At 51.5% G+C, this 25,341-nt stretch overlaps 3 protein-coding genes across 5 annotated transcripts in view; 2 read left to right on the top strand and 1 right to left on the bottom strand.

Annotated features, from left to right (window-relative positions):
• The window catches only part of LOC105811387 (short transient receptor potential channel 2-like), a 33,270-nt gene extending 30,142 nt beyond the window's left edge, over nt 1-3,128 (top strand). Inside the window, 4 exon segments of the mRNA XM_012645570.1 lie at nt 441-568; nt 695-773; nt 1,532-1,661; nt 2,743-3,128. Coding sequence (XP_012501024.1) covers nt 441-568; nt 695-773; nt 1,532-1,661; nt 2,743-3,128 — 723 coding nt within the window.
• A 618-nt stretch (nt 3,129-3,746) lies between these two features.
• ART5 (ADP-ribosyltransferase 5) lies at nt 3,747-6,954 on the bottom strand. 3 transcript variants are annotated; one of them, XM_012645611.1, is made up of 4 exons: nt 6,826-6,954; nt 4,958-5,483; nt 4,203-4,235; nt 3,747-4,122 (listed from the first exon to the last, which is right to left on the bottom strand). In XM_012645611.1, the coding sequence occupies exons 1-4, from the start codon at nt 6,883-6,885 to the stop codon at nt 4,019-4,021; spliced, it is 723 nt and encodes a 240-aa protein (XP_012501065.1). In that variant the 5' UTR covers nt 6,886-6,954; the 3' UTR covers nt 3,747-4,018. The 3 variants fall into 3 exon arrangements, with proteins under 3 accessions (XP_012501065.1, XP_012501064.1, XP_012501063.1); XM_012645610.1 differs by having other exon boundaries at nt 3,748-3,997; nt 4,754-5,483; nt 6,826-6,926; XM_012645609.1 differs by having other exon boundaries at nt 3,974-4,125; nt 4,754-5,483; nt 6,826-6,926.
• A 6,427-nt stretch (nt 6,955-13,381) lies between these two features.
• On the top strand, nt 13,382-24,739 carry ART1 (ADP-ribosyltransferase 1). Its single transcript, XM_012645624.1, has 5 exons — nt 13,382-13,422; nt 20,324-20,441; nt 20,754-21,534; nt 22,621-22,662; nt 24,460-24,739. The coding sequence occupies exons 2-5, from the start codon at nt 20,379-20,381 to the stop codon at nt 24,522-24,524; spliced, it is 951 nt and encodes a 316-aa protein (XP_012501078.1). The 5' UTR covers nt 13,382-13,422; nt 20,324-20,378; the 3' UTR covers nt 24,525-24,739.
• Nucleotides 24,740-25,341: the final 602 nt, after the last annotated feature.

Genomic DNA, 25,341 nt, shown 5'->3' with positions numbered 1-25,341 from the left:
ACTACTGTCCCATTTTGTAGCTTTGGGCAAGTTTTCCTCTGTAAAATGAGGGTCTTAGTAATGCTATTATTAATAGCATTAAGACACCAGACACCAAGTCTAGTGCTTTCCACCGTAGGGGTAGGGGAGAAGTGCGCTGTAGAAAAGCAGGCGGGAGCAGGAGAGGGAGAGGGAAGGGAGTGGATGGGGGTGGATGGCGGGAGAACAGCCTGGGCAGGAACTGGACATCAGAAGATGACAGGTGAGGGGGGAAGAGAGGATGAGAGGAGGCAGGCGGAGAGACGTGGGTGACAGACGAGGATGGAGATAAGCCAGGGGAGAAGGAAGAGGTGGGTGCTGGAGAATAAGAGATGTGAGGACTGGGGAAGAGAGGCAGATGAGTGGGCAGGAGGCCAGATGCCAAGGCAGCCCTTGCACAGACCCTGCCTCCTGGCCCCCAGGATGACGCTGATGTGGAGTGGAAGTTTGCTCGCTCCAAGCTCTACTTGTCCTACTTCCGAGAGGGCCTGACCCTGCCTGTGCCCTTCAACATCCTGCCCTCTCCCAAGGCTGTCTTCTACCTTCTCAGGTGATGACCTCAGAGCTCCTACTCCCGGCCCCGCAAGCACCCAGCCCACACACACCACCCAGCTCCTGCCCCCATTTCCGTAAGCCCTGTCCTCTAACCAACCTCTTCCCACCATCGAACTCTCAGGAGAATTTTCCGCTTCATTTGCTGTTGCTGCTTCTGCTGCAAAACCAAGAAGCCAGACTATCCCCCGATCCCGACCTTTGTGAGTACTTCATCTGCGTGTTGTTGGTCTCACTCACGTCAGGCCTTCAACGGCACTGTCTCTACCGTGCATTTGTGTGCACGCCCCCGCTTTTCTGTCTCTCCAGGTACGTTCCCCAGGAGCCTGTTCCCAATTCCCATTCTGTGTGGCTTCCCTTTCCCTCTGGACATTTCCTAAATTTCCAACCCTGCATCACACAGCTTAAACAGAAGTCCTTGCCACACTCCTCCCAAGCTGCAAATACCCTCTAAGCTCAGGACAGACTTTTTTCCCTAAACTGAACCAAGACGTGGTTGAATATTAAAAAAAAAAAAACATGTTAAGAAGCCAAGGGTAAAGTCCCACAAACTGGGAAATTAGAGGCTGACAGTGGCCTGAGAGAGGAGGCCGGGCATCCAGGAGCTCTCTTAGCCCTCAATATCTGCTCCCCAACCCAGTCTGGCTTGGTGTGAGAGCCCCTTCCTAATTCAGACCAGCGTCACTGCCAGATTTGGGGGGGTTCTCCCCGTACTCCACCTCCCAACCCTCACCTGACCCCCACCCTGGTCCACAGTCGGCCCTTCCCCAGCTGTGCTTCTGCCTCTGGACTGCACTGTGATGGGGGCAGACCAGGGGCTGGGCCTGTGGCCTTCAGGGACAGAACAGTCTTCACAGACTTTGCCCTGGGCCTTTACTGCCTGGCAGGTTGGGTGGGGGCAGTGAATGTAGAAAGGCTGGGGGTGGAGAATCTCTCCCACCCTCCTGTCTCCCCATTCCAGGCCAATCCTGGGGCAGGGGCAGGGCCTGGGGAGGGAGAGCATGGATCCTACCGCCTTCGTGTCATCAAGGCTCTGGTACAGCGCTACATAGAGACTGCCCGGCGCGAGTTCGAGGAGACCCGTAGGAAAGGTTAGTTGCCCAACTGGGATAAATGTCCCACACCCGGACTCACACCCTCATTCAGCCTGCATTTACGTGGCTCCATCCTACTCTGCCCTCAGAAGGGCAGCCTGCACAGTGTGGGCCCTCGCACTCAATCACCCTCTGGCCCATTCAGGCATTCATTCCACTCATTTCATTTAATTGCTCATTCCTGCCTTATTCTCGCATTCACTTCCTTTCCCATTTGCTCGCTCACTCAATTCATTGTTCGTTCATTTACTTGTTCACTTAGTTATTTACTCATTCCACCAACGTTCGGTGCTATGGCCTCCTTTGTTCCAGGCCCTGTCTGGAGGGAGAGGACATTGTGTAGATCAGGGACACAGGGAGCGTTCAGTCTGCTGAGGAAGAGAAACCATCATACTAGGCAGAAAGTGCTTAGCAGGTGTGGTGGCTCATGTCTGTAATCTCAGCACTTTGGGAGGCTGAGGAGTGAGGACCACTTGAGCCCAGGAGCTCAAGGCTGCAGTGAGCTTTGATCGTGCCACTGCACTCCAACCTGGGCAACAGAGCGAGACGCTGTCTCTAAAAATAAAAATAAGAAAATAAAAAATGAAAGTGCTTAGCTAAGAGAGACACAAATTGCAGTGGGAGCCTGAAGGAGGAAAAGAGCCTATCACTTTGTGAGGATCATGGAAAAGTAGAAGGACAGAGTAGCAGAGTTGGAGGGAGAGGAGATGGAATCTGAACTGGGCCTTGAAGGGTGAGTATGAGCTAGCCAGGTGTAGAGCGGGGGGAGAGGGTTGACAAGGCAGATGTACAAATCTCCTAATGACATAAAAACTTTTCCTATGACTCCTGATCCTTTTTCTGGCCCTCAAGACTTTCCTTCTTTATATCTCCTAAACCCCCTCCCAACTCAGCTTCATCTGCCCCAGATTCTGCCTACCCACCTGACCCCCAGCCCATCAGCCAGTCCCTCATTTCTTCTAGCTCTTCTTCCTCAAGAACCCCAGACAGGGCGTCCTCTGGGGTTCTGTTCAGGGTAGAGGAAGTACAGGGCAAGCTCATCTTCTGAAAGACCCCCTCCATACTCCACCTCCTCCAGACCTGGGCAACAGACTGACAGAGCTGACCAAGACCGTCTCTCGACTGCAAAGTGAGGTAGCCAGTGTGCGGCGGACTCTGGCAGAGGGAGGGACACCCCGGCCCCCCGACGGTGCCAGCATCCTCAGTCGCTACATCACCCGAGTACGCAACAGCTTCCAGAACCTGGCCCCCCCCCTCCCTGAGACCCCAGAGCTCACAGTGCCAGGGATTGTGGGGACCCAGGTACCTTCAGAAACTGGGCTGCAGGACACTGGAGGGGCTCCAGCTTCTGGACAGTCTGGCCCCTCCTCCCTAGCTCATGTGCTCGTGCATAGGGAACCGGAAGCAGAGGGGGATAGGGATCTGGCCCAGGAGGAGGATTTGGGGACCAACGGGGGGCCCTGATGCAGTAGAAGGGCCCCTTCTGTTGCTGAGTAGAGCAGCCTAGATGGGTGAGGCTGGGGGTCACTTAGTAGGAGCCTATGCTGCTTTCTTGCCTCAATAAAGTTTCTGTCCTGGATGTCAGAGGCCTCCAGAGTGTGTGAGAATCCCTGTGTCTTGATGTTTTGAGTTCTTCCCTTTCTTTCTCCTAAAATAGACCCTGTGGGAGCAGGACAGACAGAAATGGCTTGCTCTGGGGTCCCAAGTATCTTGGGCTTAGGATCCTACTTTTGGCTTCCCCAAATCTTTAGTGGAAAGAGTTCTGGACCAGGAGGCAGGAGGCCTGGGTTCAATACTGACTCTCTGACCTTGAGCAAGTTGCTTCCTTCCTTGGCTTTAAATTCTTCATCTGACAAATATGGCTGAGGAATCCAGCCATCCCCCTTCTTGCCTTCATGGTTGTTGTGAGGACCCTCTCACTGTTCAAGCTTCTGGATTTCCCGGTTACAGTGTGTGACATGGGTCTGCACAGGGGACCATGTCTAGGAGTGATCAAGAAGTTACTCTTTATAGTCCCTCAGTCTCTGAGCTTGGCAAGGCCAGAGCAGGGCAGATGGTCCAGTGTCATGGAACAAACCAGTCATAAAATTCCACGTCTGCACATTGCAACAGCGTTTAATCGAGTAACCATCACAGTACTTCCCTTGCTTATCTCAGGAAGTCCCCACCACAGAGCGGGGCTCCGTCAAACCTGCTGTGGCCTCAGGTCTTCCCACATCCTAGTTGGGGAGATGGCTGCTAGGGCTGGATCCAAGACCATGTTCTTGCTTCTTGGGGCTGTTTGAAGCTCCCTTTCTTTATATTAATAAGAAGGTCACCAGTTCCCAGGACTCCTAGTGGCAGGTGTTGCACTTTCAGGGCCCAACTCCTGACAGCTGGAACCCCACAGGAGCCAAGAGCAGGGTCTTCCAGGAAAGCAGAGAGAAGACCCCTTCAGAGGGTAACTCTGGCTGCCCCCCTGCTGGAGAGAGAAGAGAAGATGAAGCAGGGCCAGGTGGAGTCGAAGCACCTGAGCGGGGGGGCAGGAGGATGACTCACCTGGTGCATACACACAGCCCTGCCTCTTCTCCCCTGCAACAGGCAGCACGGTGAGGCTCTGTGTGGCCCACTCTCACACCCCAAATTTCCCTTCCCACCAGGCCCTGGCAGGGACATTCCCCCTCTCAGTCCATCTTTCCCTTCACCTAAAGGCAAACTTCTGACTTCCCTTGCTCCTCCCTCCCCCAGGAAATCTTTCCAGATTGCCCGTCCATTCCATTTCCAGGTGGTACCCTATCAGCACCATTGAACCTGCGGCTTCCTGTCTCTTTCCTCTGCTTTCTAGCCTTAACCGGGTCTTTTTGGCCTATTAGACTGTATAGCAGATGGACCCTTTTGAGAAAATATAGAATCTAAGAATATTCACAGATCTGGAAAACACAGGACCGGACAGAAACTGCATCACAGAGGACAATAACCACAGCTGACTTCTAGCCTTCAACTCCCCATTAACCAAGTGGGGCACCTGAAGGTCTGGGGATTGTGTGGGGACATGTCTCTGGCTCATTTCACCCACCCTGCCAGGCCTGCTTCCCCCATGCATAGCTCACCACCCAAATAGGCGCAGTTAAAGTGGCTGCAGGTCTGATTATAGCTCCAGAGAGTCACTAGGTTCTGGGCTCCATCCTGGGAGAACCTGATGACCGAGAAGACTTCGTGGGGGGGAATCAGCACCTCACGCTCCTCAGGAAAGACAGACAGGGCCTGGATAGGGGCCCCAAAGCAAGTCCTTAGAGAGAAGAGGGTGGCATTACCAAATCTGCGGGCCACCGCCTCATCCAGGGAGCTGGAGGCAAACTGGCCAAAGCGGACAGAGTCCCCCAGTCTCTTGGGTTCAAAGCGAAGGCTGCACACACCTCGGAACACTACCTCCCCAGGTCCCCTGCTGCAGCCTCCACTGCCCTGCAGCAGCTGCAGGGCCCGGGTCAGGTAGAAATGTAGGGCCTTGAAGGGGAAGTGCCTCATGTAGTGCTCCCGAGAGCCACCGCCCGTCCTCACGGCCTGGTTCAGCTCCCAGTACAAGGTGTTGGATGAGTTGGTGTAGACCATAACGGCTATTCCATGCTGGGCTTTGAAGCCGGAGGGCAGAGTGAGCCCTCGTCGCCTGTGCTCCCAGGCCTCCTGGGCTGCCTCCCAGGATTCCCGCAGCAGGGCATGGTGGGCCATCTCCTCCTTTAGCAGGGAGGCTGCCTTCTCCTCCATCTCCTCTGAACAGCCCACATAGGCATCGTCAAAGGTGTCTGGAGCCAGGCCCAGGGGCAGGATGGGAACAGCCTGGGCCTGTGGAGGAAGGAAGAGAGGAGCCAAACGGGAAAGGGTGTAAGTTCAGAGCACTGGATGGAGGGCGTCTTGGTGGCAGATAAATTCAGAAACACAATCTCATTTCTATGCCCCAATATCTGGTATACGCAATTTGGCAAGGGTCCAAGAAGAGAATTAAACAACACAGGCACTAGAGTCAGACAGACATGGGTTCAAATCTTGATTTCACCACCCACTAGCTATGGGATCTTGCGCAAGTCTCTTAACTTTTGTAGGCTTCAGGTTCCCCATCTATAAATTGAGGATACCTCCAATCTTGCAGAGTTATTACAAGGATAACATAAAGAGCTTCATTTCTGGCCGGGCGCGGTGGCTCACGCCTGTAATCCTAGCACTCTGGGAGGCCGAGGCGGGCGGATCGTTTGAGCTCAGGAGTTCGAGACCAGCCTGAGCAAGAGCGAGACCCCGTCTCTACTAGAAATTAGAAAGAAATTAATCAGACAACTAAAAATATATATAGAAAAAATTAGCCAGGCATGGTGGCGCATGCCTGTAGTCCCAGCTACTGGGGAGGCTGAGGCAGAAGGATCACCTGAGCCCAGGAGTTGGAGGTTGCTGTGAGCTGGCTGACGCTACGGCACTCACTCTAGCTCAGGCAAAAGAGTGAGACTCTGTCTCAAAAAAAAAAAAAAAAAAAAGCTTCATTTCTATACAACCTAAAAGGAATCAACTTATTAGAAAGGTTCCTGCACGTGGTGGATGACTTCCAAGCAGTTTTCCGATTCTAAGATTCAGTATCCAAGTGATATGCAAATACACAGCCATGTCCAGTTACCTGACCCCCGACCCCATCCTCCTCAGACTCTGTCTGTCTCAGCCTTCTGGAGGCCCCCACAGCTGTTCAGCTACCACACCAAACCATCATCAGCTCTGAGACTCCTGAGTAGTCTCCTGCTTTGGAAGCCTTTATCCCCAAACTTAGGGGCTGGGGTGGGGAGGCCAAGCCTGGTCTGGGAGGGGCCGCCAGGCCCAGAGTACACAGGTGGCCCAGTGGGGTTTGCCTAGGCTGTGCCTGTGATGGGAGATGAGAAGTGAGGAGAGAGTTTGAGGCGTCCCTAGAGAGGGGTGATATGAAGGAAGGGGCAGCGGCGGGTGGAGGTGGGGGTTCTGGGAGAGGGAAGGGGAACTTGGGGCTCCCTGCAGGGATGGGGGTTCCTGAGAGGAAGAGAACTAAGAGGAGTGGAATCCTAGGGAAGAGTCTCTGGGAGAGAGTTGTGAGAAGTCAGTGCCCCCCGGTTCCCCTGCTCAGGGCCTGCCCCCAACCGCCCCCTTCAGAGTAGGACATGGTTCCTGGAGTCACCTGCCAGAGGGCGTGGAGGCCGAGGCAGCTGAGGGCGATCAGCAGAGCCGCCGGCACCATCCCCGGGGGAGATTCAGGAGGGCCAGGTCCAGATGGGGATGAGACCAGCGGCGGTGGGGTCCTGGCGTCGGCGGGGTCCTGGCGTTGGCGAACTCAGACAAAGACCCGGACCCTTTCTCCAGCGGAGTGAGGGGTCCCTGGTCCAGGGCTGGGGTCCAGGCGGGGCGTGGGCAGGGCAAAGGGCGGACCTATGGGTGGGCGGGGCCTTGAATTTGATTGTCCCCTCCACACCCCCTGCGCGGCGCACAGTCTCCGCTTCCCAGACTCCAGCAAGGCCCCGCTCAGCGCCTCCCTCCGAGGACCTTTCTGCGACAATAAAGGTGGGGCTGTAATTTGGCTCCGCCTGAGAGGGGCGGGGGACCGAGGACCCACCTGGAGGCTGCCGGGGCCACACGCGGGAAGGAGCGCTGACAATCCCAGCGGGCAGCCACGGCCACGCTGTCCTCAGAGTCCAGCTGACAAAGTCCCCGGCTAACTATAGCCCCCGCGGCGGTAACCTGACACCTCTCCTCCCAACAGCACACACGGGGCTGGGGGGCGTAACTCCCGTTCCCAAGGACTGTGGGTTCTTTCTCAAGGACCCCCTTTGGGTCTGAGCAAGGCCAGGGTCAGGGAGGGAACTTGTGAGACTTGGCCTGTCCCTCAGGTGGGCCCTGACCCGACCGGACCCCGCCCCCCGACCGCTAAGCCAGGGAGCCCCTCCGAGGTCCTGGCCACCAAAAGGTCATCACTTGGGCACTCTGATTTGCATACAATTTGCATACAGCCCACGTGTTGGGTCGCATGCTCCCTCGCTCATCTTTACTCCCTCCCGCTTCCCCTTAAGCGTGGTCTGACCAGGGACCAGACGCAGAGCGCTCTGGCAGATCCTCAGGGCCCAGTCCTGCCCCTTCTCCCAGAGCCTGTGTCTGGATCTCCCAGACTCAGGTGACCCCATGTTTATAAACACTAGCCTTTCCCCCACCTCCTCTGGACTTGTCTATAAATAACTTGGCTCTGAGTTTTGGATGCCCAACAAGAGGTAATGGGAGAAGAGGCCATTTAAGCAAGCAGTGAGCTGAGCCTGAGCCTGGCAAGCGGGGAGGGGAGTGTCGCTCCCGTGGACAGTGGCCAGAGGACTTCCGGGTCCTGAAGGTCAGGATTTAGGAGATGCTGCCTGCTGGGGCTGGGGTATGTGTGGGAGATCAGACTCCTCCCACTCTGGCTCATTTTATTTACCCTGTTCCCTCACCCCTCAGACTGTCAGCCAAATAGAGTTTCCTCCACCTAGAATCCTGTTTTCTCCAAAAATCCTTCCTGCAGACCAAACAGGAAGACAAACTGCCCGTCCTGGCTTGGAGGAGGGTGGGAAGGGAGGTGGAAAGAATGGCATCCCCCCCAAAGCAGAGTGCTTGTTAGGAAAAGAGCTTCAAGACAAGTTCTTTTGCCCCTTCCAATGAGACTAGCCACCCCAAAGCCCTCCTAGGTTAGAAAATCAGGAGTCACTCTACTATTCACCATTATTATGAAAACGGCATTTGTCTACATATCCTGCCTGCCCCTCTGCCTGGAGGGACCTGAGTGTTTGCAGTTGCCTGAACAGAAGACACTGTCTGGAGACAGCTTGGCCTGCTGGGACAGCCCCTGGCACATCATCTACTGGATCACTGCTTTATCCTCTCTCCACCCAAGCCTTGGGGAATTGCTTCTTCCATCCCAGCACCTGGGATCCAAAAAAAATGGCTCAAGAGATGGAGTCAAATCTGGGCATTGGACAAGGGTCCTGAGTGTGGCAGACAGTCCTCCAAGATAACTTGGCAAGTCAGGGCTGCAGCTGGGACTCAGAACCCAGCCTCCTTAGGTAGTAGGTAGTAGATTCACTGTTATAAATCAGTGTAAGGGCTATAAATATCTTTTGGTCTTGGTGCACACTTTTTCAGGATGGGTTGAGGCCTACCCAACCCTTACAGAAAAGGCAACAGAGGTATATACAGTGTTATTAAGAGAAATCATACCTTGCTTTGGTGTTCTCCTGAGCCTCCAAAGTCATAATGGGCTGGCTTTTACAGCTGAAGTAAGCCAAGGACTATCAAAGCCTTGGGGATAGACTACGATTTACATCCCGCCTGGCACCCTCAGGCATCAGGTAAGGTTGAAAGGACCAACCGAACTCTAAAAAGAACTCTAGCCAGACTATGTCAAGAAAACCCAAACAGGCTGGGCGTCGTGGCTCACGCCTGTAATCCTAGCACTCCGGGAGTCCGAGGCGGGTGGATCGTTTGAGCTCAGGAGTTCGAGGTCAGCCTGAGCAAGAGCGAGACCCCGTCTCTACTAAAAATTGGAAGAATTAGCCGGGCATGGTGGCGCATGCCTGTAGTCCCAGCTACTCGGGAGGCTGAGGCAGAAGGATCGCTTGAGCCCAGGAGTTTGAGGTTGCTGTGAGCTAGGCTGACGCCATGGCACTCACTCTAGCCCGGGCAACAGAGCGAGACTCTGTCTCAAAAAAAAAAAAAAGAAAACCCAAACAAACTAGGTTCAAAACCTTCCTATTTCCTTGATGAGAATCGTGTCTCTCCCAAGGAGGCATTAAAGCTTAGCCCTTTTGAAATCTCATATGGCCAGCCTTTCCAAGTACAGGTCATTAGAGAATACAGTGAAGCTAGTTATCTTCTAAAACATATTATAAATTTAGGAAGGTACAAAAGGCCGTGTTAGACTGTGGGCAACAAGTTATACCTGGCCCTCAAAGAAGGGAAAATTACCTCCCCCATCCAACCTGGAGACTGGGTATTACTAAAAGATTGGAAATAAAGGGGTCCACTGACTCAGAGCCACTGTGGACAGGCCCCCAGAAGGTTCTCTTATCCACCCCTCAGGGGTCCAACCAAAGGGGATCAAGAGCTGGGTACACATCTCAAGGATCAAACTGGTGGACGCCCAAGACCCAAAGGCCAGCAAAATATTGACACAGCAGATGCACATAGCATGAGCCAACTGAAGGGCTAAAGCTCCTCTTTAAGAAGGTGAAATAATCAGGTCTTACGGGTAATGTCACTGCCGATATTGAAAGATCCTTACATATATTGCTTGGCTTCTCTTATATTAGCCCTTGCTGGGAGTCTTCTCATACTCGATATACTGCGCCATGTGGGAAAAATTCTGTGTTGGCAAATTTTTAAGCTCTCATAACCCTATACCATGGTTTTACCCTTAGTTATGCTTCTTCCCTTATTAACAATCCTACTTTCTACATTTTCAGCCCCAGGCCTAAGACTGTACCCCTATTTACCCATGGTGGAGGAGGTCCTCTCATTGCTCCAGCAGTCTAAACAGGGCAAAGAAAAATACTCCAACTGTTGGATACGTGCTAGAAGGGGGCTTGTTGCCATTCCAGTCCTACCTTCTGAGTGTAATCAGCTAGAATGACATGTAATCCCCTCATATTCCAATCACCCTGGGTGGGCCATAAACCCAAGGGTCCGACCCACGGTAAATAAAATCCTCTTAAGTTCTCTGCATAACAGAGCTAACCTTAACCTCCAAGGAGCCATCTTTTCTTCAGTTACACCTGTGCAACAAGTCCCCCATGTCTGACAGCTCTGCTCACTCTGGGCCCTCTGTGGGAGACTTTCACAGCCATTCACAAGCTTGCAACCACAGCTGTCATCTGTCTACCCACTGCACTGAGCCACGGTACGGGAATCTGTCGATACTGCTCCTTTTTATGCTCTTTCCCTTCCTAAGGCCAACAATATCACCACTGACTGGACTACAACAAGCTATTCAGGAACCAGCGTCTGTCCCCCACCTCCAAGTTCATGCCCCTTTAAGTGGCATAATTTTTGGTTCCAACCCCATCATATTAACAGAAACGGCTACAAGAATCTAGATGATGGTAATCAGGGCCACAAATAGGATAGAATCCTACAATGCCTTCCTTCAGGTCTCCTCTACTTGCAGGGGTTGACCCGTTCCTTCTCTGGAATGTACTATGCTTTAATAAACTTTGGCACTTTGCTTGCTTGCAAAAAAAAATTCCCTCCTTCAACTGGGCATTTAACAGATCCAGAATCCCACCTAACAGGGCTTGTCTACCCCCGTTGGCTGGAATAACTACAGCTTCTACTTATGAAGGTATAGAATGCTCTAACCAGTGCAGTAGCCACCTTGGAAAATCTTTTTTTTTTTTTTTTTGAGACAGAGTCTCACTCTTTTGCCCGGGCTTAGTGCCTTGGCGTCAGCCTAGCTCACAGCAACCTCAAACTCCTGGGCTCGAGCGATCCTCCTGCCTCAGCCTCCCGAGTAGCTGGGACTATACAGGCATGTGCGACCATGCCCGGCTAATTTTTTCTATATATTTTTAGTTGTCTGATTAATTTCTTTCTATTTTTAGTAGAGACGGGGTCTTGCTCTTGCTCAGTCTGGTTTCGAACTCCTGAGCTCAAACGATTCGCCTACCTTGGCCTCCCAGAGTGCTAGGATTACAGGCGTGAGCCACTGCGCCCGGCTGGAAAATCTTACTTTAATATATCCATAGATATCTGTCTCAATCCGAAAAATCAGACTTACTCTCTCTGTGGCTCAAATGCTTATCATGTCTCCCAGCAAATTGGACAGGAACATGCACTTTAGTGACTATAATTCCACATTTGTCCCTTATCACTGATTCAGTGCCACTTCCCCTATCCACCTCCAATTACAGAACCAAACGTGGGGCAGTGATGGTCTTGGCAGTCCTGGGGAGTATCACAGGAATCGGGACCAAAACCAGGGGTCTCCTGAATTCAGTCTTTGCAGCTCAAAGGCTCTCCCTGGAGATCAGTCAATTAGTCACAGACCTGGCAGTACAAATTAACACCCTTCAGGAACAAACCACTTCCTTAGCAGGGGTTGTGTTACAAAACAGAAGAGCTATAGACCTCCTTACAGCCAACCAAAGAGGCACGTGTGCCTTCTTAGGTGAAGATTGTTGTTTCTTTGTCAATCAATCTGGAAAAGTACAAACTAATTTACAAAATATTCTCAAGAAGGCTAACAACCTTCAGGAACAAGGAAATTCTGGGGATTCAACTGGTGGAATTTTAAATCAAATGTATGGTCCTAGTTTTCTTGGTTGACACTTCTCCTAGGACCTCTGGCAGCCTTACTGCTATTGCACATTTTTGGGCCTTGCCTGTTTGACATCTTGGTGAAGTTTGTCTCTTCTAGGTTATAACAGTTCTGTTACAAGGCCATGATCTGTGGGGATACTGAGGCCCTCCCAATGAACGCTTTGGACCTCCATGCCTCCACTTTCAGATCTCAGGAGCAGAATGTCTAGGGACAGGTCAGAAGAGAGACAAGAGGAGGCCCCTAGGGATGACACCCCTTTTCAGCAGGAAGCAATTATAGAAGCCTGATCATCTGTCCCTTTTCCCTGAAAGAATTCAGGCCCATTTATCTCTCAGGAGGGAATGTTTGGGACAGGTGCAGGTTGGCAGCGTTAACCACAGGAAAAAAGGAGGGGGCAAAAATGAGGAGGCCAATGAGCATTTAGAACCTAACCTGCAATGACACGAACTTGCAGTTAGGGACTTTTCCTGGCCAGGAGCATTGTAGAACTTAGGAGCTCATGTCCAAAGGTGACCTTTTCTCCATTAACAGACATTAGCATAGTAAAAATCACACCCCTCAGCGCCATGACAGTGTACAACCCCTGGAAGTTACCCTATAAGGATAAAGTTGGGGAGGGCCCTTAGCTCTAAGAACTCTCCATCCTTTCCCCAGGAAAAAAATGAGTATTCTTCCACCCACCTTTTAGCATATTACAAAGTGCAGACATAACAATAGAGGTGGGGTAAGACCCCAGGGGTGCTTCCCCTCAGGAAGCGTCCTTTCGCTTTCTATTTCTGTGCTAAAAAATGCCTGCAATACAAGCTGCTTGTGTGGAAGTGTTAAGTGTCTGTCATCACTGGGTGGCACCTGCCCTGCTTGGTATTAAGCTAGGAGCCAAAGAACCAAGACGACACCCTTCTAAAATCAACCCTGACAAGAGATGGAGTCAAACCCAGTCACTGGACAGGGGTCCTGAGTGTGGCCGACAGTCCTGCAAGATAATTTGGTAAGTGAGGGCTGGAGCTGGGACCCAGAACTCAGCCTCCATAGGTGAGTCTCAGTATTCACAGGAAAGGAATAAAAGGTAATGAGATGCTCCCTGAGGCCAGGGGTGCTAAAGCCTCTCTTCCTCCCCGCTGACTGAGGGGCGGGCAGGACAGATCCAGCAAGGAGGCAGCTGCCCCAGCCTGGATCTTCGATGCCTCAGCCTACCTTCTCTGGCTTCAGGGATTCTGTTTGTTATGGGAAGAGCAATGGCTCAGGCCGGACTGGGCAGAGGCCAGTGTCTCTGAGCCTTGAAGAGATGTCCAGAAATAGACGGGGGAGCGTCACATTTCTGAGCAGCTGTGCCAGGGAGGCACACGGGGTGGGGATCGACAGTGTGAAAGAGAAACCTGTCCTGCCACTCCCCTGCTGACCACCATGGAGATCCACACCAGCCTCCCCACCCTTGACAAGGCCTAGGTAAGGAGCACACCACCCTCCTCCCGGACACCAGGCAGGAAAAGAGTTTTTTGAGGTGAAATTCGGGGAATTAGTGGTGGAGTTTTAGGAGTCATGACAAAAAGTTTCAGGGAAACTTTGATGGAAAGGTTTGGGGACACCTAGGGTTTGGGGCCACTGGGAAGTTTGGGATTCCTGGGGAGATTTGGGGTCACATGCCCAGAAGGGAATGTTTCAGAGCCCGGATGAGGGAAAACTGACAAGAGAACTGCCCTGAGCAGGACAAAAGGACAGAAGGGCAGCTCCTGTGGGCTGTGCAAGGGGATTGGCCAGCGTCTCCGCTCCCTCACCCCACACCCACCCGTCACTCTGGCCTCCCCCCCACCTCCCTGACACTGCTCACCGCGGTCAGCAAGCCGCCTGCTCTGCAGTGGTCCACATCGCTATCTGTGCTCAACATTCTGGGGGCCTCACTGGGCCTGGCCTGGGACCAAGCGCTGGGGACAGAATGGCTCATATTTGGTCCCTGCCCTCAAGGAACTAATGGGCCAGAAGGGGAGACAGGCACACAAAAGGGCAGCACGGTGTGACAAGGACAGTGACAGAGGACAGCACAGGGTGATGTGGGAGCCCAGAGGACTCAGGGGGCCTCCTGGAGACGACCCCTGAGCTAAGCCCTGAAGAGTGGGTGGCCAGGAGAAGGGCATCCCACGGGCAGGGTGTGCAGAGCCACAGGGAGGGAAGCAAGGGAGCCCCGCCTGGAACTCCGTTCTGTGCTGCAGAAGCCAGGCAGGGGTGGCGGCACAAGGCTGAAGAGCTCATGGAGGGCCAGGTCACAGAGGGCCTTGAAGGCCAGAATAAGGACATTGGACTCTGTCCTAAGGATATGTAGGGATGTTTTGTTTTGGTTTTTTGCAATTTTTTTTCCTAGATGTGTTCTCATCTCTTCCTTCGTAATTGTCATCTGTTGAGTTTTCACTCTGTATCTTGAGATATTTCTTCCAGTCACTTTTGGCACAGAGGGCTTTTAAACAGGCCAGGAACATGATGGAAACACTGTTCTCCCTGCTCCCTGGCAGGTGGGTTAGCAGGGGTGACAGTGGAGGTGGGGAGATTGGCGAGGAGACAGGTGCACCCCTGAGCCAGGGCAAGGGCTGTGGGAGTGGGGAAAGGGAAGGAGAATCCTGGGACCTAGCATTAGTTAGCAAGTGTGTGAATGTGCGAATGGTTGAATGAATGGATACCCAGGTGACCATCATGGGTGACTGGGGGAATAATGAAGATGGTATATCACGTGAGACTCTTGTGATGGCAAGTTAACAGAAATCATCCTGAGCTAGATTAAGCCTAATGAGGAATTTATCATGAGGATACCAGGGTATCTCACAGAGCGCAAGGGCCAGAAGCAACCAGCCTCTAGGAACTGAGGAGCCCCGCTCCGCCTGAGCTCTGGCTTCATCCTTCCAGCTTTTCAACCCTCTCTTTCCTCTCTCCCTGGGGACCTCATCCCTTCCCTGACTTCAATACACCCGTAGCTCTCCAATGTCTCTTCTTATTGTCCATTCCGCCACCTCTTGGACATCTATACCCAGAGAGTTCACATTTTCCAAACTGAACTTGGCATTTCCCCTCCCCTCCAAACCTCCCCTCCAAACCTGATCATTCACTCAATGTATTTTTTGAGCACCTACTTTGTACTGGGACTACAATAATAAATATATATGCATGCACACACGTGTATACATGTATGTACAAAATAGCTCTGGAAAAATACATTTAAAAATGACAGGGCTGGGTACAGTGGCTCATACTGTAATTCTAGCACTCTGGGAGGCCGAGGTAGGAGGATCGCTTGAGCTCAGGAGTTTGAGAGCAGCCTAAGCAAGAGCAACACCCTGTTTCTAATAAAAAATAGAAAATTTAACTGGGTGTAGTAGTGTTCCCGTAGTCCCAGCTACTTGGGACAGGAGGAGGCAGGAGGATGGCTTAAGCCCAGCAGTTTGAGGTTGCTGTGAGCTATGATGATGCCACCGCACTCTAGCCAGGGTGGCAGAGTGAGACTCTGTCTCAAAAAAAAAAAAAAAAAAAGACAGACAGAAAGAAAGAAAACAAAAAATCAAAATAAAAACAAGGGACGGCCGGGCGCGGTGGCTCACGCCTGTAATCCTAGCACTCTGGGAGGCCGAGGCAGGTGGATCGTTTGAGCTCAGGAGTTCAAGACCAGCCTGAGCAAGAGTGAGACCCCGTCTCTACTAAAAAAACATAAAGAAATTATCTGGACAACTAAAAATATATAGAAAAAATTAGCCGGGCATAGTGGTACATGCCTGTAGTCCCAGCTACTCGGAAGGCTGAGGCAGTAGGATTGCTTGAGCCCAGGAGTTTGGGGTTGCTGTGAGCTAGGCTAACGCCATGGCACTCACTCCAGCCAGGGCAACAGAGTGACACTCTGTCTCAAAACAAAAAACAAAAAACAAAAAACAAGGGACATAGGGCAACTTTTGGAGGTGATGAATGTGCTTATTACCTTGATTGTGGTAAGGCTAACATGAGTGTATACATATTTCCAAACTCATCAAATTGTGTATATTATGTGCAGTTTCTTGTATGCCAATTACACTTCAATGAAGCTGAAAAAAAAAAAAGGAAGAAAGCTGTGCAGGGCTGTGCTGGGAGAGGGATACTCTGGAGTAATTTAAGAATGGGGAAAGATGATGGGAAATAAGAAAGGAGTTTCAACTTTAAAAAACCTTCTGCTCTGCTTCTCTTCTGTGTTTCCATCTTAAAGGATGGGAACCTGGCTGTCACTCTTGATTCTTCCCTCTCACCTCTTTCTAGCCCATCAGACACCAAGTTTAGTAAATTCTACCTCGTAACTCTGGGTCCCTTCTCATTGCCCTTCCCTTAGTCAGGCCACATGATTCACTGTCCCCAGTCTGACCTCACAGTTCTCTTCCCTACCCCAAGCCTCTGATCTCTGTCTTTTACTGCAGGGTATATGGGAACAGAAACAGGGCAGGGAAGGACACGGTTGGCCCAGTGAGCTTTCGCTGTGTGCCAGAAAATCTCAGCGGTATATGAGCATTTATTCCCATGTCCCTGGGTCTTCGGGTTGGCTGTCAGTTAGCTAATGTAAACTGGACTCGGTGAGCAGCTCTGCTTCTGGCTGTCAGTCTGGCTCAGCAGGGCTCAGGTCTGTTTCTCATGTGTCCATTCTGGGGACCAGGCTGCAGGAGCAGCTTCAAAAGAGAAGATTCTCCCTCTTGGTTTGGGTTCCAAGGACTTGGGTACAATGAGCTTCCTTGTAAGGTGGTCCAAGGAAATATAAGTGAAGGAGTGGCAGAGTTAGACAGAGAAAAGAAAAAAGCCAATAAAAAGTGTGTTAATGAGCACGTAACCACTGTTGTCAACTGGGGCTTAGTCCTACTGGGGATCTTCTGTGGGACAGAGAATCTGATTCCATCCCTCACTGGTTGAAGATTGTCCTTGGGAACATTAAATCCTCTGCACTTTTGGGCTGCCCTGTGCTGGCAACAGGCAGGCTCCCAGGGCGATGGAGAAAGCCTCCGACACAGAAGCACATGAGGCACTAGAGGTGGGAGGCTGGTGGCCTGTGTGAGAACTATCCACTGCATGTGGACTCGAAGGTGCGCTCAGGGGATACAGATTGAGGAATTGGTGGTGTCGGGTACGCTCTCTCTCCCCCTGCATCCACGTATCACATCTCAGGGAAGGCTCTGATTGGCCTTGCTTGGGTCACGTGCTCACCCCCAGCATGCATAGAGTGGGGAAAGCCCCGCCTGAACCCATGGACTGGATTCTCCACAGAAGAGCAAGGATCTACTTATAGCAGCTCAGGCTTCTTTGGTGGATTCCAAGAGATTACAGAGAAGAGTTCAAGCAGTGTTTTGCTGCCACATATTCTGCCCAGTTAGCTTTCCATCCTGGAATGGGGAGGGGTGTCTCATGCTTTACATCCCATTGTGGTGCCATTTTCATTTCTATATACTGTGTGCTTCCTCTGGTTAGCTTGTCATTTAAATGCTACTCCTGCCACAAATCTGTTTTAGTTAGGCTCTTTTGGTTCCTTTTTTTTTTTTGAGACAGAATCTCACTCTGTTGCCCTGGCTAGAGTGAGTGCCGTGGCGTCAGCCTAGCTCACAGAAACCTCAAACTCCTGGGCTAAAGCGATCCTACTGCCTCAGCCTCCCGAGTAGCTGGGACTACAGGCATGCGCCACCATGCCTGGCTAATTTTTTTCTATATATTTTTAGTTGTCCAGATAATTTCTTTCTACTTTTTTTAGTAGAGACGGGGTCTCACTCTTGCTCAGGCTGGTCTCGAATTCCTGAGCTCAAACAATCTGCCCGCCTCAGCCTCCCAGAGTGCTAGGATTACAGGCATGAGCCACCGCGCCCAGCCTTTTGGTTCCTTTTGTAACATGCATTACACACTGCTTCAAATTACACACTCCAAGGCCATCTCCACTTCAAAAGAGCTTAAAGAACTAGGGATATGGATTTTGTTGTTATTGTTCATAATTTTACCTTCAGTGACTGACAAACTACAGATGCTCAACAACAACAAAACTATGGAGTGAATGAATAAGCAGGTTTTGAGGGAGAGAAGATAATGCATCCAGTTTTGGACATATTGAATTTGGTAAAAACTACTGCTAACCCCAGTGCCCAGAGAAGCTCATACCTTAAATTTAAGTTGTATATTGGCGATTATAGGATCTTAGAGTTGAAGACTGGTAAAATTATAGACACATAGAGTCCCAGTGTCTTAGAGTCACTGAACTATCAAAACTGAGGTCCCCCCAGAGCCAGAGGGGATGATAGAGCAGGGATGCTTAACCTAAATGAGGTTGGGGGCAGAGGCATAACCACCCTGAAATTTATATAACATTTGTGTGAGGGTGCATATGTTCATTTTCTGAAGGGAGGTTTCAGCTTTCATCAGATTCCAAAAGATAAAGAACCACTGACTATTAGCATTTCTGTAAAAGAAAAAAAACAGAAATACCTGTGAATTTGCTTTTATATGCTCAGATTTGGGAGGATACGTAAGAAAATGAGAGCACTGGTTGCCTCGGAGGACATGAGGTTGGGGTTGGGGAACTGTTGAAAGCCTTTCACTGTATGGGCCATTTAAATTTTGAATAATGAAAATGTACTGCCTTTTAGAAAGTTAAATTTTAAAACTTTAAAAAAATTAAAATTTTAAAGTTATGATTGATCCTGTTCTGAAACAGAGATGTAAATTAAAAAGTAGGTATCATTTGTGCCCACCAGTTAAATAAAAATTTAAAAGAGATCAATAATATTCAGCATGAGCAAAGATGTGAAGAAAAGGGTACTCACATTCATTGCTGGTGGGAGGGAAAACTAGTACCTCTCAGACTGGCAGTTTGGCAGTGCCTATCAAAATAAAAAATATTCGTATCCTTTAAATGTCATTTTACTTCTTGAAATTTTTCTATAGAAATATGTACACAATTAGAAAAGAATGTATATATATGAATATTCACCGTAGTAGTATATATAACATTTAAAAATTAGGAAAAAACCTAAGTGTGTATCTGTTCTGAAAGAGTTAAATAAATTATAGTTTAATTATATCATGAAATATACCATGCTGCTATTATAATGAATGAGGTAGATATCTATGTACTGACTCGGAAGGAAGTCCACGATACATCGTTCCCTGGGGAAGAAGGGTTACAGAATGTGTATGTGTAAGCGTGCTTCCTTTTTCTTTTTGAAAAAATAACAATAAAAACCAAAACAGGCCGCATACCTGAAACTATGTGTCTAAATATACATTTCAATGTTATACTATTTGTATATGCTTAGAAAAAGGTCCCAAAGGACACGGCTATCACAGGTCAGTGCGCCCCCTCCAGCCCCCCGCTGGCAGGTGTGGGTGTGAGAGTGGGGAGGGGATGTGGAGAAGGCAGAGACGACAGTGGACTTGGACTTTGATTCACACGCTCTTCCTCCCCCACCACAAGCAAGCATTACCTTGTAATAAAAATAAACAGGAAAAAAAAAAGCCCCAGTAGCAGCAGTAGCGCTGACTTAGAAACCGTCTGTTCCAATCCTGACCCTGACCCAACGCCTGGACACCTCCTTGGAGCCACTTTGGCCCTCAGTGTGGCTACCCACAGGGTACAGGACACTTGTGGTTCCCTCGGCTTCCCTTGAGGAAGCAGATGCCCTCTGTACTCTCCCCTAATCCCTCTTTCCCCAGCACCCTGGGAGTTTTTTGTTTCGTTTTGTTTTGAGACAGAGATCCTCTCGCCTCCGCCTCCCGAGTAGAGGGGTTTATATCTGTCCCTCCCTAGAAGCAGTCGAGGGCTTGGAAGAGGTCTCATCCACAACAGGACTGCAGGGAGAGAGGGGTACCCCCAGACCCCAGGCCCTGCTCCAAGACTGTCCTCAGAGTCCTGCTATAGCTGTTACCAGCTGACCACTCCTGGATCTGCCCCTATGCTGCCCCCCCTCCCGTGAAGTGGAGCCTAGACCTCTCACCGTGGCAGTCCCTTCACGACTGGCCCAGTCCTGCCAGCTCTGCCAGACCAGATGACAGTCTTTCCCTCTGTACATCTTCAGAGTTCCTACCTCTAATACCTTTGCTTTCTCCATTCCTGCTGCCCAACACTCCTTTCCCACCCCAAATCCCTATCTCCCACTCTCCCACTCTCCACTTGCTGACATTTTTTTCTCCTATTCATTGTACAAGACTCCGTTCATGTGTCACCTCCTCCAGTAAGTCTCCCATGTTCACTCCGGCAAGAAGGGTCCTCTCTCTCTCTTCTGAGCCTCCATATCTACTTTGTGACTCTGCTGGGAATGGTGCAGACGAAATGTCAATTAATTTTTATGAAACTATACAGATTAACATTGCAATTTTCCAGATGAGGAAACTGAGACCCAAAGAGAGACAGCAACTGGCCCAGGGTCACCTCCAACATGCAGATGCCTGCCATGATGTCTCTGCTACTTGTTGCCGTGGGCTTCGTGGAAGTCCTTCAGGTATGGTCATCTTCCACTGCCCCCGTCCTGGCAGGGAGCTGAGCTATTGGCTTCTTCTGAACTCTAGAGGGAGGAAAGAATGCCTGATACTTCCCCTGGGGATGACTCAACCCTAGGGGACAGCTCCAGACACTGGTCTTGGGGAACTTGCAGCCAGTTGTTCCCAATCCCCCTCCCCTGCAGGTCTGTTTGAGGCCCTTAGTGCCTTTCTCAGCAGTACAAGCCCCCCTCAGTGGAGGGGAGAGCTGGGTGGCAGAGGTCCCATTCTCCCAGGGCCTGTCCTCTCAGTCCTTGCCGCTCCTGCCCCCTCAGGCCCAGAGCCACCCCATCCAACGACGAGACCTCTTTTCTCAAGAAATGCCCCTGGACATGGCCTTGGCCTCCTTTGATGACCAGTACGCTGGCTGTGCCGTAGCCATGACAGCTGCTCTACCACATCTCAACCACACAGAGTTCCAGGCCAACAAAGTGTATGCAGATGGCTGGGCACTGGCAAGCAGCCAATGGCAGGAGCGTCGGGCCTGGGGACCAGAGTGGAGCCTCAGCCCTACACGTCTGCCCCCGCACCCCCCAGGCTTCCGCGATGAGCATGGGGTGGCCCTCCTGGCCTACACAGCCAACAGCCCCCTGCACAAGGAGTTCAACGCAGCTGTGCGTGAGGCAGGCCGGTCGCGGACCCACTACCTCCAGCACTTCTCCTTCAAGACACTCCATTTCCTGCTGACCGAGGCCCTGCAGCTACTGAGCAGCAGCCAGCGTCTGCCCCGGTGCCGCCAGGTGTTCCGCGGGGTGCATGGCCTGCGCTTCCGGCCAGCAGGGCCCGGAGCCACTGTAAGGCTGGGCAGCTTTGCCTCCGCGTCCTTGCAGAATGTTGCAGCCCAGAATTTTGGTGAGGATACCTTCTTTGGCATCTGGACCTGCCTTGGGGCCCCTATCAAGGCCTACTCCTTCTTCCCTGGAGAGGAAGAGGTGCTGATCCCCCCATTTGAGACCTTCCAGGTGATCAATGCCAGCAGACCGGCCCAGGGCCCTGCCCGCATCTACCTCCGGGCCCTGGGGAAGCGCAGCACATACAACTGCGAGTACATCAAAGGTGAGGAGGGCGCGCACGCGTCAGCACCTGCGCAGGTGGGCTTCCCCCACCCACGAAGGCCTCTGACAAACCCAAGCCCCCACCCCCTAGGCTGAAGGCACACACATAAACTCCACCAGCAGGTGGGAAGGACCCAGTCATGTCCGCCAGCCCCCACCCTTCCATCTGAGGGGAGACGTGACCTTCTGAAGGTTATCTAAGCCAAAGCTGGCCACTTGCCTGCTGGCAGGCTGAAGAGGGTTTCCTGACCAAGGCAAGGGCCTTTGGCCATTTGAGGGGGCAAGCAGCACTGGGCAGACTTTTCTCCTGGCTGGAAGCTGGAAGGGAATCATTTTCCAGCCACAGTATTGACACCTAAACCACTTTTGCCAGAAATGAGCATGAGCCCCAACCTCAGTTCCCAAGAAGAGTGCATTTATTAGATGGAATAGGAATTATGTGCTTTGGTGTATGCTGGGCAGAGGTGGCGGGGGGGGGCAGGGGAGGTGAGACAGCAGCCGGGTGCTGTGTCCCCAAAGCCCAGTTCAGGCTGTGGTCAGGCAGGTGTTGGATTCTCCTCCTGTCCATCCCCCAGTGAAGATGGGCCCAGGTTCTTAATCTCTGAAGGGGCTGTGGGCTGCTGTTCCCAGCCGAGGGAGGCCCAGTTTTCACAGCTAGAGGCAGGTAGCTGGCCAGACTGTGACCACAGATAAAATGGGATTAAGGTCTCATGTGGCTTCAGTTCCCACCGTGGACAGCATCAGGAGTGTGCGTGAGTTCGGGGAAGGTGAGGAAGACATGCAAGGAACATAAACCGGCCCCTCCTTGGCTGGAACAAGGCATGGAAGAAGAGGTGGGTGTGGAAAGGAGGCAAAGTCACAGGCCAAGGGAGCATAGTCCCCAGAACAGATCCTGGCTTTGATGGCCAGCTCCCTGCTCACGGTCAAGTCAAACCCAGTCAAGGGGGGTCCCACCATCAGGGAACAGAATTAGGGGAAAATGCACCAGTTTTTGCTAACAAGTCAGGGCTGGACCACCAGGACTCTGAGGTTCCTTCCCGTCTGGAGAACTGAGGCTTGAGAATTCTTTACTGTTTCTTTCCTACAGACAAGAAGTGTAGGTCTGGGCCCTGCCAGCTGGATAATTCAGGTAAGGGCTGCAGGCAGCTGTGGGATTCAGCTCGGGGATAAACTGGCTGTCCTGGGGTTGGGCCCCTCACTTGGATGTCTCTCTTATAAGGAAAACAACCTCCTTAATCAAACAAAGTCAACTCTCTGTCCCTGACCTGGGTAGAGTGACATCTGGTTGGTGATGCCCATTTCGTATCAGCCAGGGCAAGGCAACCCCTTGTTTATCTCAGTTTGGCTTCTGGTCTGTGCCCATGCCTGGTTCATGCCTTGGAGACATGGATTGCTGCAGGGTGCCAGGGAACTCTTTTAATCGGGCACCTGTCAGGGTTGCTAACCTCGCCCCGAGATGTATATGTGGCAGGGGTGGTGGTTAGGGGAGCAGAGATAATCTACCCCTCCCTTGCAGGAGAAGGCCACTGATCAGGCCGAAAGATTGAGGCTGTTCCCCGCAAGGTTCTCCCAGAGCCCACTGTCTCCGCTGCCCTCAGGACTCCCTTGGACCCACCTTTGAAGGTTGACTCCAGGCCTTGGGTGCTGGAGGCCTGGGCTCTAGTCCAGGCTCTGCACTAACCTTCTCTATGACTGACTCATTCTTTCTCTGGGCCTCAGTTTCCCTATATGTATCATAAGAAAATCAGACCAGATGATCCCCAGGTCCCTGTCATCTGTGACTCTTCTCTTCCCTTAAGCACCTCCTCTGCCAAGGCCTGCCTGGGCCACCACTTCTCACAGCGCGAATAGGCCACTTCCAGGGAAGAAACGGCAGCTTCTCACCAAGACTTGGTCTCTCTCCTCAGGGAGATGGTGGGCAGGAAGGGTCCCTGGCCTCCACTTTGTTCCCGCCATTCTCCCTTCCATAGTAACACTCAGTGTTCTGTGCACACCATGCCACTAATCCTCACCACACTCCAGTGGTGGAGACACCTTCATCACCCTGGTCTACAGATGACAGAACTAAGGCACAAAGAGGAGAAGCAAGCAGCCCTGTGCTGTGCAGCTAGTAAGGGGTGGAGTCCAGACAGCCCGGCTCTGCAGCCACACTCTGAAGCACACAGCAAGAGGCAACCGGCACTCCCCAGACAGCATCTCATTTCATCTTTCCTGCATTATATAGTAATGTGTAGCATCTATACCTCATTAAATAGTAAAGTGAGACCCTGAGACAGAAGTGACTTGCCCAAGGTGACAAAGTGAATTAGTGGCAGAGCCAGGACCAGAAGCCAGGTCTCTAACCTTGGGCATCTTCTCTGAGTTCTGATGATGCAATTTCAGGCACTGGAAAAGTTTAGATTTCTGCCCAGTTCCCCTGGCACCTCCCCTTCTGGGGTTTGGGCAGAGGAGCCAAGTTCGGCATGACCAGATCCTGCTCGGATCTCTGCTCCCTGCTCCACCCCACCCTGCAATGCCTCATTTGAGTCAACAGAAGGCAGGGGGTCACACCCAGTGACCACTGGAAGGGGAACTATGACTCTCATTGGTCTCCTCAACTCTGTCTACCTTCCTCCCTGAATTCTTTATTTTTTTTAAAGGCAGTCAAAATTTAGCAGTGTGGAGGTGGGGGTTGTATACCAACTTTAGTGACACTAATGTTAGTAAATTCCGATAACCCACTGCCCTGGGGCAGCCCCTCCTTAAATTCTTGGTCTCCATCTCCGGACTGTCACAGTTTGTGTATCAGTCTTTCCAGCTCACTCTGCCAGTCTCTCCATTTTCTATTTTCATGTCCTCACTTTGCTCCTAAATCAATCACTCTCTCTCTCTCTCTCTCTCTCTCTCTCTCTCTCTTTCTCTCTCTCTGTTTCTTTTTTCCTTGTAGCCATGGGTCAAAGTCCCCTCTCTGCAGTCTGGTCCCTGCTGCTGCTGCTCTGGTTCCTTGGGTGAGGGCCTTTCCAGAGAGTCCAGGCCTCCTCTGACCCATCAGACACCAAACAGCCCCGCCTACTGCTGCCCACCCTAAGGATGATGGCCATGTGTGTGCTTTAAGTGTCGCCAAGATCCCTGGTAAACCTTCCTGCATGGAACTCTGGGACCTTCTCTGGCAGCTTCCAGATCTGCTGTGGAGAAACAGGAGAGAATTTTGGAACTGAATCTTACCCTCTGAATAGAGGTAGGGGGACTCCAGGACAGGCAGCAACTCACTCAGAGACAGAAGGGACTTCAGCTCATTTGAGGGATGATGGGAGAAGAAAGCACTTGGCCATGGTATGCTGGTGTTACTTAAATGCCACACATGTCCACCTGGAAAGTTCCTATTCACTCCTCCAGGAAGCCTTCTCGACCTCCCCCATCGGGCTGCGTTAGGGGCCCTGCCTCTGTGCTCTTATGGGTCCCTAGATGCTTTCATAGACCACGTGTCTATATCTGTCTGCCATGTTGGACTGTGAGCTTCCTGAGGGCAGAGATTGTGTCTGAGGCACAGAGGTGGTGCCAGGAAATGTGTGAAAGTCAGAAAGGAACAATTATACCTGAGAACGGCTGGTCCCTGCACTGCCCCACCTTGGATGCTGTCAAGCTCCAAATGCCTGCGTGCGGGAATGGGGTGGACTGTACCTAACTCCAGAGCACAGAGAGCAGGACAGATGGAAGAGAGAGCTCTGGGCCCTCTGCCAGGATCTCAGTCAAATCCCACTCATTTTGTTGTCAGCAAAGATATAACTTGTGCTCTAATCCATGAGTCCTGAGGTTCTTCTCTCTAGAG

The sequence above is a fragment of the Propithecus coquereli genome, unplaced genomic scaffold (genome assembly GCF_000956105.1).
Source record: "Propithecus coquereli isolate 6110/MARCELLA unplaced genomic scaffold, Pcoq_1.0 Scaffold235, whole genome shotgun sequence".
Classification (NCBI taxonomy): Eukaryota; Metazoa; Chordata; class Mammalia; order Primates; family Indriidae; genus Propithecus; species Propithecus coquereli.
The sequence above is the reverse complement of the archived record's forward strand: the minus strand, read 5'-3'. Positions and strand labels throughout refer to the sequence as shown.

Bases quoted from the DNA above. Each gene is read 5' to 3' on its own strand.
- ART5 (XM_012645609.1), bottom strand. From the start codon at position 6,885: ATGGTGCCGGCGGCTCTGCTGATCGCCCTCAGCTGCCTCGGCCTCCAC. The intron at 4,236-4,753 runs GTGAGCTATGCA...TGCCTGTTGCAG, and splicing joins TAACTGCGCCTATTTGGGTG to GGGAGAAGAGGCAGGGCTGT. The intron at 4,126-4,202 runs GTGAGTCATCCT...TTCTCTCTCCAG, and splicing joins GGGCTGTGTGTATGCACCAG to CAGGGGGGCAGCCAGAGTTA.
- ART1 (XM_012645624.1), top strand. From the start codon at position 20,379: ATGCAGATGCCTGCCATGATGTCTCTGCTACTTGTTGCCGTGGGCTTC. The intron at 20,442-20,753 runs GTATGGTCATCT...CTGCCCCCTCAG, and splicing joins GCTTCGTGGAAGTCCTTCAG to GCCCAGAGCCACCCCATCCA. The intron at 22,663-24,459 runs GTAAGGGCTGCA...TTTTCCTTGTAG, and splicing joins CTGCCAGCTGGATAATTCAG to CCATGGGTCAAAGTCCCCTC.